General features: G+C 37.2%; 1 protein-coding gene across 3 annotated transcripts in view; it reads right to left on the reverse strand.

Moving 5' to 3' along the window:
* LOC126366012 (INO80 complex subunit D-like) overlaps positions 1–15,704 on the reverse strand; it is a 156,957-nt gene that overhangs the window by 45,375 nt on the left and 95,878 nt on the right. For all 3 annotated transcript variants that reach the window (XM_050008864.1, XM_050008863.1, XM_050008865.1), the window contains 2 exons: positions 13,541–13,778; positions 11,990–12,170 (listed from right to left, as the gene is read on the reverse strand). In XM_050008864.1, the coding sequence (XP_049864821.1) occupies positions 11,990–12,170; positions 13,541–13,778 (419 nt within the window). The remainder of the gene's footprint in view (positions 1–11,989; positions 12,171–13,540; positions 13,779–15,704) is intronic.

Here is a 15,704-nt window from a genome sequence, read left to right on the forward strand (position 1 = left end):
GGTCACTTACCCCTGTGCCTCTGTTTTACAGTGTGTGATACAGAGTGATTGTGTAGCTGCACACAAGTGAGGGAATGTGACAACATTTCTGGCTCTTTTACTAACATTCATTTCTTCTAATATTTTTGAGGTCTCCGCCAACCTTGCTGTTAAGTGCCTATACACGACAGATAAACAATGAAATGACATCAACATGACAGTAACGGTTGGCACTCCTACCGTGAAACTGCATGGGGACTGACAGTTCCTGCCAACTAGCAACAATTGGAGCTCTTGCACTGGCTGGCCTGACCGCATGTTATTGGTTGCCTAATACAATAATTTTATAACCTGAAGATTGTATTTTAAAATCCAGAAACCAGTCGTGGTTTGAATAAATATTAGTGCAACTGAATTGGATCTCGCTAAATTAATTATCATGCATCTCAGCTGCAGATCTCTTATGCACCAAATCTTGTGCAGTAATTTGGAATACTCAAGTCATTTTGCAACCAGAATTCTATCAACCTTTCACAATTATTATTTACGGCATTTTCATCATGTTGTTCCACTACACTATTGTTGGCTTTACACCCTGTTCTTGCAGTTAAGTCTCCTAATAAAACTATTTCTTTGTGATTCCCTATTATTTTCAAGGGATCTTGTCAGTTGGGTGAGGAATTAACATAGTCACTTGGGGAGTATGCAATAATAATTGCCATGAAAAGGTTCTTTAGCTTCAAATCTGTACTTGCAGAATTCTGTTGCTGATACATTCCCAGATGGTTAAGTTTCTTTTTAGTTGTTTCTTTGTGACAATGGTAATTTTACCTTGGGCTCATTGTCCTTTTGGTATGCCATTATAAATGTGTGTGTAAACTTTTCTATTTTCTGTGCCATTCCCTTTCCCTTTGGTTTCTATCAGACCGTTTTTATATGTTCCACGTTGCAATTCTCACTGTCTTTTTCATGCCTGTTGTCATTTTTGTTTCGATCTATTCCATTTGAGGCTGAAATTTTGCATGTGGTTTCTTTTACTACTGTGTAGCGCAGGTCCATTGCCTAAACCCCCTATATGGGAAGCCAGGTGATTTGTAACAGTGGTTTTCCTTCACTTGACTACTGCCTTTCTATGCTCAGACTGTTTGTCCCGCTCTTGGGTTCCTCCAGGAATGAGGTGCCATGTACACCAGGTCCACCATACACCATACTCAGTCCATTTTCTCTGCCTTCCTTGCCAATGTGGTGTTTGCCCGTATCCCTGGGCATGAGTACAGCAGTATACCCCACAGTACTGGGTCCCCAGCAGAACTTTGCCACCAGTTAAAGAACTGAGCCCATCCCCACACCCGGGTGCACCTGCTGAAAATTAGAGTCTGGGCAAAATACCATGGCCGGAAGATGCGCATTCGCCAGGGCATGCGTGGGGAAAGTAATAGTGGTGGAGGTTACAGGCAGGTGCTGTATGATAAATTCCAAGCACTGGAGGGGAATTGCAGTTGTAAATATTAAATGGAGCGCCTCCACGCCACTTGCATGGTGACCATTCAAAAAGATCTGTCACCTCTGCTTTGGTTAGTATCTAAAAAGAAGTCCACTGAAAATGCAGTGATTTATTTTTGCTTGGCTTGTTAACCATTCGCAACGTTCAGAGAAGTGACATGAGTGGCGAATTTTGAGTAAAACCAACACATTTATGTTGCTGCCGTGTTAAAATTTTCTTGTTTTGTCAAAACACAGTGGAGTTTACAAAATGGTCCCTCACTAGTATGTTGTGTAGACATAACTGTGAGAGAATTCTGAAACAGTGATTTATTAACTGAGAACTAGGAAAAGCACATCCTCAGTACAAAATAAATGTATAATGTCTTCAATTATGTTGTTTCCAAACCCACAGCATGTCTCATTTCACCAGTTATTAATGGCCATAAAAAATTAAATTCTTTCATTAATGCTCCATCGGGTGCAATTGACCTGAGAGACACAGCTGACATGCTTTTGCTCCCTTCTGCCTAATCTGGCTGCAAAAGATTTCCCAGTCATTAGAACCTTCCTATCATCTGGTGTTTTTTACAACCTCCTCCATTAGTTTTCGTGCAGCTTCATGGGGAACAGATATGACGTAAGTGGCTTTTTGAGCTCATTGCATCTGATTGCATCTTAATTACGGAGCTGTGTATTTTTGGTTCTTTTTCATCAGAATTTTGCTCACTTGATGGACGAGTACTGCGAATTTTGTGAATATTTTGTGAAAATATATAGTATACTGAGCTGGCCTTTCAGGTACACTGCATCAGAACATGTAATTATCCTGATGTACTCTCTCTTACACTACAGATTCTCCACAGATACAGCTCGAAATTATTACGATTTGTGTAACCTTTGTCATCTCGAACAAATACAGGATTTGCTGATGTGCAATGAGAAGGAAGACTGCATGTTATCTGAGGATCTTGGTGAGGAGAGTGACATCAATTCACAAGACGAGGTGGAAGAACCTGAACGCAGTTCTGTAACGGAATTACGTGGTGAGGATACTGCTGAACATAAAGAAGGAGAAGACAACAAAACAGAAAAACTTTTATTTGGGAAGAGATATGAAGACCATGTGAGCCAAAAAATCATCTGCGAAAAGGCATCACATGGGACCTCACAAGACCATTACTCACTTTTCTGGAGTCATACGAAATGCTAAAAATGCAGTTTGATATTGGAGTACTTTATCCATTAATGACATCCTGGAAACAATCATCAAACACACAAACCAATACGATGTCAGTGGCAAGAACAGTTTCTCCAGACACACACACACACACACACACACACACACACACACACACACACACACACACACACACACAGAGAGAGAGAGAGAGAGAGAGAGAGAGAGAGAGAGAGAGAGAGAGAGAGAGAGACATAAGTTCCAAAGATGTAAATGAACAAAGAGATTTTTATTGGCTTGTTGTAACTAGCATGTGCATACAGAGGAAATCGTCAAAGTCTGGTGGAACTATGGGGGACTGAAGAAGACAATGTTGAAAAATTTAGTCTTGTGATGAATCTCAAATGGTTTAAGAGTCTAATAAATTACCTTCATTTTGATGAATGACCTATGGGAGCCCAATGGAAAGAATTTGACTGGATAGCTCCTATCTGTGAAGTTTTCGAAAAGTTCGAGGAATTTTGTCAAAAGAGCTATTGTGCCAGGAACAATGTCACAAAAAACAAAATTCTTCCAGGTTTTCAAGGTAGATTTGTTTTTTGACAGTACATACCCTCAAAACTAAATAAATATGGACTAAAACAGTTTGCTCCTGTTGATGCTAAAATGGTATGAACAGTCAACATGGAGATCTATCTTGGACTACAGCCCGCAGGTCCTTGATGTCTCAGCAGCAAACCAAGTGAAGTTATCAAGAGAATGGCTAAGCCTGTATTTGGATCTGGTCGCAATATCACTGCTGATAGCTGGTTTTCTGAGTCTGACCTCACCGACTATCTGAAGACAAAAAAGAATTCACATGTTGGAACCGCCAGAAAAAATGAAAGGCAACTTCCATCAGATTTTGTTGATGTAAAAGGGAAGAAACAATAAAACAGTATGTTTGGCGTTAGTGACTGGAAAGTTTTGGTTTCCTACATACCGCACCAGTACTAAAACTGGATTTTTGTATCTTCACTTAATAATAAGAATGTCATTGATCCCCAATCTGGAAGGAAGAATAAACCAGAGATAGTCACTGCCTACACTTCAACAGAAGGTGGTGTTTATACTGCAGATAAAATGTGGGCTACTTACAGTGGGAGCCAAAAAACAAAGCAAGGGTCAATGCTCTTTTTTTTTCACAATGTTGAATGTGGGTGGTATCAACTCCCAAGTTATTTGGAAATCAACTGGATAAACTGCTTAGAAGAATTTACCTAAAATCACTGCCATATCAACTTGTTCTCAGAGAGTTATGCAGAAGAAGTAGGAAGAAGACTGGAATCCCCTTGAGCTTACAAAGCTAACTTGAAAGATTTATCCTCACAGAAGACAGAGAGAAATCATCACCTCTCTTACGTCACAAAAGACATAGATACACTACTGGAACGTGGCGCAGAAGACTGTCAAATTATGAATGTAAAAGCTGTCACCACGTGATCTGCTTATCCCATGCAAATATGGTTTGCCAACTTTGCTTCTCTGTGCATCAATGTGTTTCTTCTGGTAATCCTGAGTCAGTTTGAGAAACACCAGCACCAAAATTGTGACTTAAAATTAAAGTTCTTTGTAAAAATTTACTGTTGAATAAAATTTATTTGCTGAAAACTGTAAGTGATCAGTGATAATTTTGAAATTTCTGTCCTATATTTTGTTTCTCTTGGGTTTAATAAAAGGACTCTTTTAGCATCCATTTCCATACATTCTGTCTCTATACATTCCCATGAAAGCCACTGTTTATGGGCGCACTAGAATTGAAAATATGAGATAACTGTGATTTCAAAATCAGCGTCTGTCAGGCTCATTGTGCCTGAACCAGGGAGTCCCAGAACTGCGCCTGACAGAGTGTTAAAAAAAGGCTGTAGTCAGTGTAATAACACAGTAGATAGTGAAGTTCTGCATAATAAATGTATGGCAAAGTATTCTCCTCTTTGCATGCTATCATTTGCCAAAATCTGTTTTCAATATATCAAATAATTCATGAATTATGAGTAATGTTGTGGGTATTTCACTCATATTTTTTCACTGACATGGCATGACCACAAATGAGTATGCTATATCAGATGAATTTTCTCGAGGTTGATGACAGATAGAGACCCCCACACAAGTCTAGACAAAATTCAATATGTAAGTTAGATTTCATGTGCAGCAATGTGTTATATAATATGCACCAAATGCAAAATCATGGTGACCCCTATTTGTCATTGCAATTTTTTTCAAATTTCACGCATTGTCTTACTTCCATACCCATACCACAATAACTGTGACTATTAACGAAATGATGGGCTCATCATCATGAAACCTGACATATAACAGTGTGTATACGCGGACAAGGTAAAAAATTCCTGGATTTTTCCTGGATCTCCAGGTTAAAAATACATTTTCTACCAGGTGAAAACACACTTTTTCCGTGTTAAGTGACAGTACACTTTCCGTCGGAACTTTAAAACTTACCAATCCTTTGAATGGCTGTGGTTTTATACACCAGTGTAGAATTTCCTGGCACTTTAGAAAACGAAACTCAGGGGGAAAAACACATTTTGGAAAGATCTTTGGTGTGCAGCAACATGTAGGCTGCATATTTTTGTATTATGAAAGTAAAAATTCTAATTCCACCAACAGGAAAAGTTAATAGTTTAAGTTAATATACATAGTGTTGCTACAAGAACAGCAAAGCTTTCGCATATAATATTTGTCTCAAAGATTAATAAACTATCATTTCCCACTGTGTGAATATCGGGCTGGTCCCCACATTCCACCTCAATTCCATGACTCACAGACATTTGACCACGTTCACACTATTACATGGCTTACACTAGACGCAGACAGTTGGAGTACACTAATTCCTTTCACGGGAGGGGGGAGGGAGGGGGGGATTTGGGGTGGTGGCAGTAATGGCATCCGGCCAACCTCTGCAACTAACATTGCCAAATCAATATTAACCAGGCAACTCCGTGTTGAAGGGGGACAAAGGCCCAGAGAAAGAAGAATTTCCCAGCACTTTAGAAAATGAAACTCTGGGGGAAAAACACATTTTAGAAAGATCCTTGATGTGCAGTAACATGTATGCTGCAGATTTTCATATTGTTTAAATTCGAATTCCACTAAACACCGCATGTTACTTTCTGAAGCATCGAAATCAAGACAGTGGTGCGCCTTTGTAAGCCTGTCATAGCTCGTGTCGCATGATCTCACCAGCCGATGACAGCGGATATTCAGAGTATAGGACATGTGATGTAGTCAGCAAATAGCGACATCACTGTTAAGTAACGCGAACACACAAACAGCAAAAGTTAATCGTTTAAATTAATATACATAGTGTTACTACAAGAACACCAAAGCTTTCGCATATAACTTTGGTCTCTAAGATTAATAATCTGTACGAGAAGGTATGCTTTCACATATAATGTTGATCTTTTTTGCACATGTTATACTTTAAGATACATCACCCAACTGTGACAGTAAAATTTTTAGTAACAACATAAATGTCTGATCTTCTGGACTCGAAATTCTTCTAACTGGCTCGTCATCAAAGAGTTGATTTTTAAATGAGTCAAATGCTCTGTGATTTAAGAAATTCATCGTACATTCTCACACATAGCTCATTTTGCATAAAAGGTAATTTATTTTGAAAGTAAAGGTTTTCAAACCACCATTCGCAATATATTCCCGCAACCTGTTAGAAACAGGTTTGTTGCACCAGTTGCCAGAACGCGCCATGTAGCAGGCATCCCTTGTGTAACTACGATGATGTAGGAAGCTCGTATATTCATACATGTAAAACATTAAAAGATCTTACATTAAGTCATAAAAGAAACAAGACAGCAGAGGATACTCCAAGAGCATCGGAATTTTGTGACGCAAACTAAAATGCATAATCCAGCTTAAAGTGCACATTTGTATGTCCAGGTTCCCAACAAAGTAGGCCTCAACCTGATATTAAGCTTTTCTGTGTGGTTATTAGGATGTAAATTTTCTTGAAGTAGCAGTACTGTATTATCTCACGTTTGGTTCTTTATTATGGCATAATGCCAAATGTGCTAGAAGATGAAAATGTGCACTTGAAATGCAGTTGAAATTAGCCAACTAAACACTTTGTTTCAAATAAATTGACTGTTTCAGTGGACAAGATTAATAAAAGACAAATTTCTGTACAAAACCGACAAAAAAAACTTCACTGTTCTGCAAGGTGATTAATGCTAATAATACATTTTAGCCTTCCATAATTATGTGAATGTATTTTAATTCACTTAATAGTTCCCTACCAAAGAAATCTGTTCCATTTTTATTTGACGTGAGAGCAGTAAACAAAGAGGAAACAGTAATATCACTAAACGTAAACACGGGTCAGGTGGAGACTACCCACCTCCCCACTACAACTCGAGTTGCTCTGCGCATCAGTCTCGGATTTAAAATATTTCTGAAGTGTGGCAATACTAGATAGTGGTGCCCCCCACCCCCGCAACTCACACCCACGAGTTGTTTGAGATACGACTTTGTAGCACACATCTTACTGAAGAGACTAATACATAAAACATATTTGTTCGAGGAAACGTAAGACATGTTATTTGGTCTCAGGTGTGTCAAAGTGCAGCACCATGCCTCTTCACATAGTATTATTCTATAGCACGTCACTGTGCTTCGTTCTGTGCAATTCAAACATGTATATTTTGTAATGGATGCCATCAAACTATATTTAGGACAGGTTTGACATCGTACCCCTCTTATTTTTTTTAAAAAAAAAAAAAAAAAAAAAAAAAAAGGAAGAAGAAGAAGAAACCATACTCGCAATTAACACTGGATGGTATTATTTGTAACCAGGAGAACTCTTCAGAAAATTTGCACTCTTTATTGCCTATTAGCTTCTAACTTGCTGCTTTGTGTGACATAAAATTAAATACAGGATATATAAAACCAGTAAAGACAAGAAACAAGCAAGACAGTATACATTTCTTCAATCCTTAGGTCCTAGCAATTTCTTCTCTCTCATCTTGCTACAGCTTTACATGGTGTGCTTTCCTTTCTGGGAAATAATCTATTTCCTCATCAAAGTTCATCAAATTTTTTGTTACATGAAAAATCAAAATGTTGTTATCTAATACAGAAAAACTGTTAATACAAATAGTACCCAAGACTGGAGTGGTTTCTCGATCTGATTGTGTATATTTTTTCACTGTCTGCTAGGTAAAATGAAATATACCTTTTTAATATTGCAGTCATTGTAACATGCATAAAATAAATGAGACTGTTTTGGCACAAATGGTCATTTTTATAACACTACAGAATATAGTTCACGAAGTACCAATCTCAAATGCCACCCCCCCCCCCCTTTCCACCCCCTAGATCCAGGCCTGCTGCACATACGTGAATCTGGCAGCTTGGGTGTGCCAGTAAAACTTTTCTGGGTAGCATCTGGCTGTTTGCTGCTACTGCTTGTACAGCTAACAGCCACACTTCTGTATCCAGAAGTGGGAGAAGGTACTACTCATACATGACTCAACAGCGCATTCACAAGAGCCCGCTCGCAACTGCTCAAAAGAATCTAAGGTAAACAGTTGTGACATCGCACTCATCAGAGGAAATTTGTTGTTATGAAGCATTGCATAGTCTTCCTAAAGCCTTCGACTCATTTTGCTGTTGGCAGATGCTCATGTGAGTACTGTGTTCTGTTGTTGTATACAGCACATTTCCTTTGCAACTTAAGTTTTATTTCTGTTTTTTCTCTCATTCATATTTTATTGCTGCAGTATTATTCTTCAGTAGAGGGATACAGTGATATCCTTTGTTAGAGTATCGGTTCTTACCAGTCAAAATTACAAAAATTTAACTGAACACTAAAACCATGAAAAATTCCTGGAATTCTAAAAAATTCCCAGTTTTTTCCCAGTTTTCTCCCGGATGAAAAATTCCCAGTTGTCCCAGGTCATATACATCCTGTGGAATCAAAACAAACTGCACAGACAGAGCATTGGTGGTTAATAACTCAAATGCTGTCTTTCGGCTAATAATGAGAACTTTTAACCACACAACAAATGATGCACATATCAAGGAGTTGTCCATGAGGTAACAAATACCTTAGCCTTCATTTTTACCTATAGGCTTAATTACATTTGTCTTTAAGTGTGACTGTGTAAAATAATGGACAATATCTTCTTATTTCTTCCCACTTATAAGTATTTTTCACCGTACCCTTATCCACTGCTACACTATGAGATACATTACAGTAGTTGCTATATAGATGGATAGTCAAACGATAATACTCTAACACAAAGATTTTGGACTTAAAAAATAAAAGGAAGTCTCCTGCAGGACAGAATCATAAACAATATGTAAGTCAAAATACAATAAATAATTTATAGGAAGACTATTGAGACATAATTCAGAAACTGAATCCCAGAAATTTAATTCTTCCTCAAGTATGTTCTTACAGCCTTTATCTCCATCTGCACTAGCAGGGATGAAGCTAAGCTCGATCAGAAGAAATGAAAACTCTTATGAGTGCAGTGCCCCTTGCTACAATTGAGAAATGGGGATATGCTACACATAGGCTACATACACCTGAACAGGAGGTTATTGGCATTTGGGAGGTACCTTTTTTTAGGTTAGATCAGGATTCAGGCCTCCTGTTTTGAAGGCAGTCAAAATAACAGCAGAGCCACACACAATGCTTAAGGATGCAAAGGAAGGTAAGGTTAGCTTATTTCATCAAAACATTAGAGGACTGAGTAATAGGCAGAAGAGCTTATGTCATGTTTATGAGGAATCTGGATTGCTTACCATGCTATCTAGCACATAGCAGCAAGCAGTGACTACAATGTGTGTTTTCTAAGGGATTCTGAAAGGAAAAATGGTCTGGAAACCTTATTTGGGTCCAACAATTTGATCTTAATAATTAACTTTCCAACACAGTAGGACCCTAATTGATAATGTTTTTTCTGAAGTTTAAAGCAAGAAAACCTTATTATCTAGTCAAAAATGCTCTCTCTGATCATGACGCACAATTGGTTAGGATAAATAACATAGTACCTTACAGTATGATACTTCTAAGAGGAAATCAGAATAATTCACGATTCCACGGCAAATGTTTTTAAAGAACAGTTTACAAGAGATGGTCTGGGATGAAATTTGGAATGGACCAAATGCTAACATAAAATTTTATCTATTCCATGATAAATTCATATCACTATTTGAAAATAACTTTCCACAAAAGCTAATCAGATATTCACAGATAAATTAAAGTTCTAAGGTTGATTGTGCAGCCAACCAGTTGATAATGTCATACATAACCAAAATAACGCACAAAGTCCTACTTAAAAATTCGACCAATGCAATCTGAGGACATTTTCCTGACAGGAGAGTATCACATATGGGCTTCCCCAAGGCTCAATCATAGGTCCACTATTGTTTCTCATATATGTAAATGATCTCCCATCTAACAGACAACAAGTGGAATTAGTTCTTTTTGCAGATAACTCTACTAACTCTACTATAGTAATCAATCAAATCATACATACAGAACAGAATAAATAGTAAACAATGTTCTTAAAAGCATCATTGATTAGTTTTCTGTGGATGGTTTCATCCCCAATTTGGAAAATGCACAACACATTCAGTTACGCACATCTGGGGGCACTACACCAATGATAAGGGTAAAACATAATGAGGAAATGATAAATAGGGTGTAAACTTCAAAATTCTTAGGTGTTGATACTGATGAGAATTTAAACCGGGAAAAGCACATTTTGGAACTCATAAAACAGCATAGTCCAGCCACAGTTGCACTTAGAATCAATACAAATCTGGGGGAGTTCAATAAGTTGACATATTTTGATTTATTAACGCCATATGTAATAATGGTCTTAAGAAAGAAGGTCTTCATTGTTCCAAAATCTGGTGTAAGAATAATATGTAGTGCATGCCCACTACAATCTTGTAGACATCTGTTTCAATAGAAGGGCAATCTGACTACTGCTTCATAGTATATTTATTCCCTCATGAATCTTGTTGCAAATAATCCACTGCAGTTCAAAAGGAAAAATTAAGTACACAATTACAATACCATAAGGAAAAAGACATTCATTACTCCACATTAAGGTTGTCCTTACCACAAAAAGGGGTACACAATACTGCAACAAAAATGTATGATAACTTACCTAGGTAGTGTAGCCATGTATGGAAGTGAAACATGGACAATATATAGTTTGGACAAGAAGAGAATAGAAGCTTTTGAAATGTGGTTCTACAGAAGAATGCTTTAGATTAGATGGGTATATCACATAACTAATGAGGATGCACTGAATAGAATTGAGGAGAAGAGAAATTTGTGTCACAACTTGACTAGAAGAATGGATTGGTTGGTAGGACATGAGACATCAAGGGATCACTAATTTAGTATTGGAGGGCAGTGTGGAGGGTAAAAATTGCAGAGAGAGACCAAGAGATGAATACACTAAGCAGATTCAGAAAGATGCAAGTTGCAGTAGGTAGTGGGAGATGAAGAAGCTTGCACAGGATAGAGTAGCATGCAGAGCTGCATCAAACCAGTCTCTGGACTAAAGACCACGTCAACAACAACAACAGCAACACCTAGGGATATAAAATGTCTGTAAATTTTGAAATCAGCTAAAAAAGTTTCTCTTTCCCAAGTTGTTCTAATCTGTAGAAAAATTTCTCTAACCGTAATGTGTTGGTGGGTGGGAATTACTATTCAGATCAGATTTTAAAAGAAGTAACAAATTTTATACATATTTAGCATGAAACCATACTTAATTCTTAAGTTGTGATGTATATGTAAAATGACTCATTCTACATTATTATGATTTATCATGTTAATGATCCATGGAACATGAAACTAACAAACTAACAAATCAGTTGTAAAGTGGTGACTTAAAAGTAAATAAATAAATAAATAAATGCTCTTACTTAATAATGTATGCAGACTGACACTAATGGTTATAGTGCAGTATATACATCCATTACATAATGGAGTACATAATGACCATTTCTCTCTTAAATATAAACTTGAGATGAAAAATTCATGTAAGGAATGCTGAATTGTACAGACTGAAGATTTATAATGAAGCTGACATGACAAGAAGGCTGACAAAAGTTATTATGCATGTCTTCAATTCTGTCAGTCATAAAAGGAGTGCTATCCAAATCTCCCGTTTCATCCATACCTGTCTGTCTTCGAAATAGACTATATAGTCAGTTTTGGTATGTTCCAAAAGGCCAAGATGAAGTGGCTTACTGTACTGCTTCTCCCAGGCATTTACTAATATAAATTATTAATTTCTATAACCTCACCTGGCGTGTCTGACACAACAGTGGCTTGAGGTGATATCTCCTCCGCAGATGTTGAGTCTGTCAGCCTGTGCAGTCTTCTCTTTTTCTTTCCTCTTTTACTGGGTCTAGTCATGGCTGATGGTTTTGCCTTTTTTCGGATCTTTTTTGGTCTAGTCTCTGCACACATCCGATCATAATTATCCTGTAGGCAAATAAATAATCATTGACAACTTACTAATACTAAGCACATATTCAAAATAAATGATTGTCTGCTATCATGGACCACTCCATGATATATAATTCAGATACATTGCTGAAAAATCAGTTTCCGCTACAGCACATGTTAAAAAAAGACGAAAAACACAGTCCCAGTGTTTCGGCAAAAAACACAGTCCCAGCATTTTGACAGTTACCATCTGTTCACTTCTTGTCTTGGTATATTACACAGTACAGAATGATAAATCACCACACAAACAGAAAGTGGGCTTTACAACCAACTTTATTGTTCATACCTATTCTATGAGCCTATTTCAGAAGCAAATTTCATATACCATTCCAGTGACCTCTAAAACTGAGGGATCACATCAAAACAAAAAAGAGGATAATACTTCTTGTTATGTCATATCAAAGATGACAATTATTCGTCCATCTGACATTGAGGTTATTAGAGATGAGACTTGGACAATGAAACACACTCTTGGAGAACCATTCTTCCATTTGCCTCTGGTCATCTACAGATGGGACAGACAACTCAAATGTGGATGGACACCAAGATATTGAGCCCTATTCCACCTTTGGCAGTGTATATCCTCAGCTGGGATGCAGGAACCAATGTCTTGGCCAAGGCTATAATTTTCCAATTACATTCTGAGGTGAGGACTAAAAAACTAACAATCTTCAAAACAGCTGTGTTCTGTCGTGCTCTTCCCTATTTTTCAAAAAAAGAGAAAGTGTAGCAAACAATTGCTGAAAAGAAAGGAAAAAATGTCGGAAAAAAACTGAATCATAAAAACATGGTATAGTCAGATGTCAACTCTCAGCAAGATGCAATTTTTACAGTCTGTTTCTCACAGCCCCTGAGGTCAAACTACATCACATAACTTGAAGGAATGTGAAACAAACAAACTGTCATGAAGACAACAACAACAATGACAACAACAACAACAACACACACACACACACACACACACACACACACACACACACACACACAAGATTCTAGAGTCAAATTAAACACTACTCATACTATGATGCAGATGCCGGAAAATAATAGATGAGAGCTTAACTCTAAATAAATAAATAGGATATAAATGTCTTAGATGTAAGGGAAAAATATTGCAGGTGAATGAGTGAAGGTAGGGACAACAAGGGCTGTAAAAATAAATAAAAAATGAAATAAGAATAAGATTGGTGAGACAAAGTGTGTGTGTGTGTGTGTGTGTGTGTGTGTGTGTGTGTGTGTGTGTGTGACAGAGAGAGAGAGAGAGAGAGAGAGAGAGAGAGAGAGAGAGAGAGAGAGAGATAGCATACATTTGTGAATCACTGATTTGAGAAACACATTGAAGCGCTTACCCGTTTCCTTGCATGTTCTGGACACAATGGTAATTCATGGCATATGTCAAAAACAGGAACACAACACTGTGTATTGTCTGAGAATTTGGCTGTACAATGCTCATACAACAACTGATCAACATTATACATGATATGTCGCAGGCAGTGTTGAGTACAAGGAAGTGCCAAACTCTTGCATGCTTCTGATTCTCCTTTCCGATAACTGCATCTCCGCTTCACGAGCATTGTTAATTTTGACCTAAAAATTTATGAAACAGCTTCAGTTATTATGGACAAAAATGTACATTTTTTATCTTATCACTGTAGTAATAAACAAAATATTAAATAAAGTAACAAAGCTGAAACAAAAAATAATATGACAATGTGATAACAGCATGGTACTCAAATGCTTGTCATACAGCTTTAGACATCAAGTTACTCAGATAAAAAGCCTTTTTTCTAAATTCTATTCTATGCTGTCACTAACATCAAGCTATGTTTACAGTCCAGAAAGAGAAGCTTCATACTTCTGCCAACACCCTAAATAGGGCAAGGAAAAATACATTCACTTAGTATACAGCTTATTGGGTGCATCTGATGGGCAAACATGTGGCATACACTGTATAATGAAAAGATCACAAATCTTTGTAACAAACCAAAAAATTCTCACAAACTAATAGCTGATCTTTCAATATAATTCAACATCTACGGAGTTGAAAACAGGGAGTTGACCCTGTTGCTACCATAAGATCTCATGGAGTACTGTTTAAAAACACTTATGTTTGCCTGGTGAATGCAGTTCTCTAGTTTAACTACAAACTTGTCACACAGAATTTTGCAAAAGAGAAAACTTGCCTTCATAATGGCACTCATTTTCAGCCATTTCCCCCAATTTACAAATTCCATACTGACCACACCGCACTGATTTTTTCCCTCCTCCAGCAACACTACGTGTAAATCTCCTTAAGCTCAAAATTATGAACCCTCGTGGTACATGACAATAGGAATTCATGTTGACTGAGATGACTAGGGAGCTTCAAGTCCTTAATTGGAGTACTTTATAAGTAATTAAACATCAGCACAACACCATTCCAGCTGATATTACAACTATTCAGTCCTCCCCCCCCCCCCCCCCCCCCCATGAATACCTCATTGTCATGGGATACATGATATAAGAACTTTTTTAAAAAACATTTTGTAGAATAGCCCTGTGAAAATTATTTACTTGCAACAACATGGGTCTTCTACCAGTACAATCCTTTTTCTACATGGAACATCTTTACAGTCTCATGGATGTAATCATAGTAAACGAGACTGACAATGTAAGAGACACCACACAGGTGTCAACACCATTTCTTTCTGTATGACACAATACATAAATTGGATCATACAACTTGCAGGAATATCAAATGTATAGATTTTGATGATCTAACAGTGGACTACTTGAAAACTTAAAGACAATAAATAACCAGAGACTATAATAGATGTAAAATCACGACACTGATAATCTCAAGCTATGACAAATGTGTGTCCATATGTACGATCAAAGTGAGAAAAGATGAAGCTCCATGGCCAATAGCTGACAACAAGAGGTTATGGGGGTGGGATCAAATTTTTGAAACCACCTATGGGGGTTGTGTAGATTGGGCTCCCAGGTACCACACTCTGCCACCATTCACCCCAGTGGGCCCGTGTTGCATGTAATTTCCAAAAAGGAAGTCCTAGTATTCACTAGAACCATAAACACAACAGAATTTGTTCAAAATAGCAATGTAGCCCAAAGGTTAAGATATTAAGCTGGTATGCGGAAGTTTGGTTCAAGTCCAAGTGTTTTTTGTATTTTTTTAATCTTTATCAAAATGACTGATCATTATTTTTATTCAGTTAATTAGTTTAATTCAAATTTTTCATTTCTAACTGTTTACTGAATCATTTTAACCACCTTACAAATTCTCTCAATTCAATATTGTTTATTACTTATTTTTATTGATTTTTCATTTGGAACCTAGGTCCATGTGGTTCTAATTACTTTGATCTAGCTATTGTAAAATTTAAAAGTTGAAAAATACTGCTCTAATAGTCAATGAACAGAAAACAATATAATCTATTTGTATTGGCTGTACAATAATGCGAATATTTATTTTTCGTTGCTAGACGTGTATTTTGTTGGTTGGTAGTTGTCATA

The sequence above is a fragment of the Schistocerca gregaria genome, chromosome 4 (assembly GCF_023897955.1).
Source record: "Schistocerca gregaria isolate iqSchGreg1 chromosome 4, iqSchGreg1.2, whole genome shotgun sequence".
Lineage (NCBI taxonomy): Eukaryota > Metazoa > Arthropoda > Insecta > Orthoptera > Acrididae > Schistocerca > Schistocerca gregaria.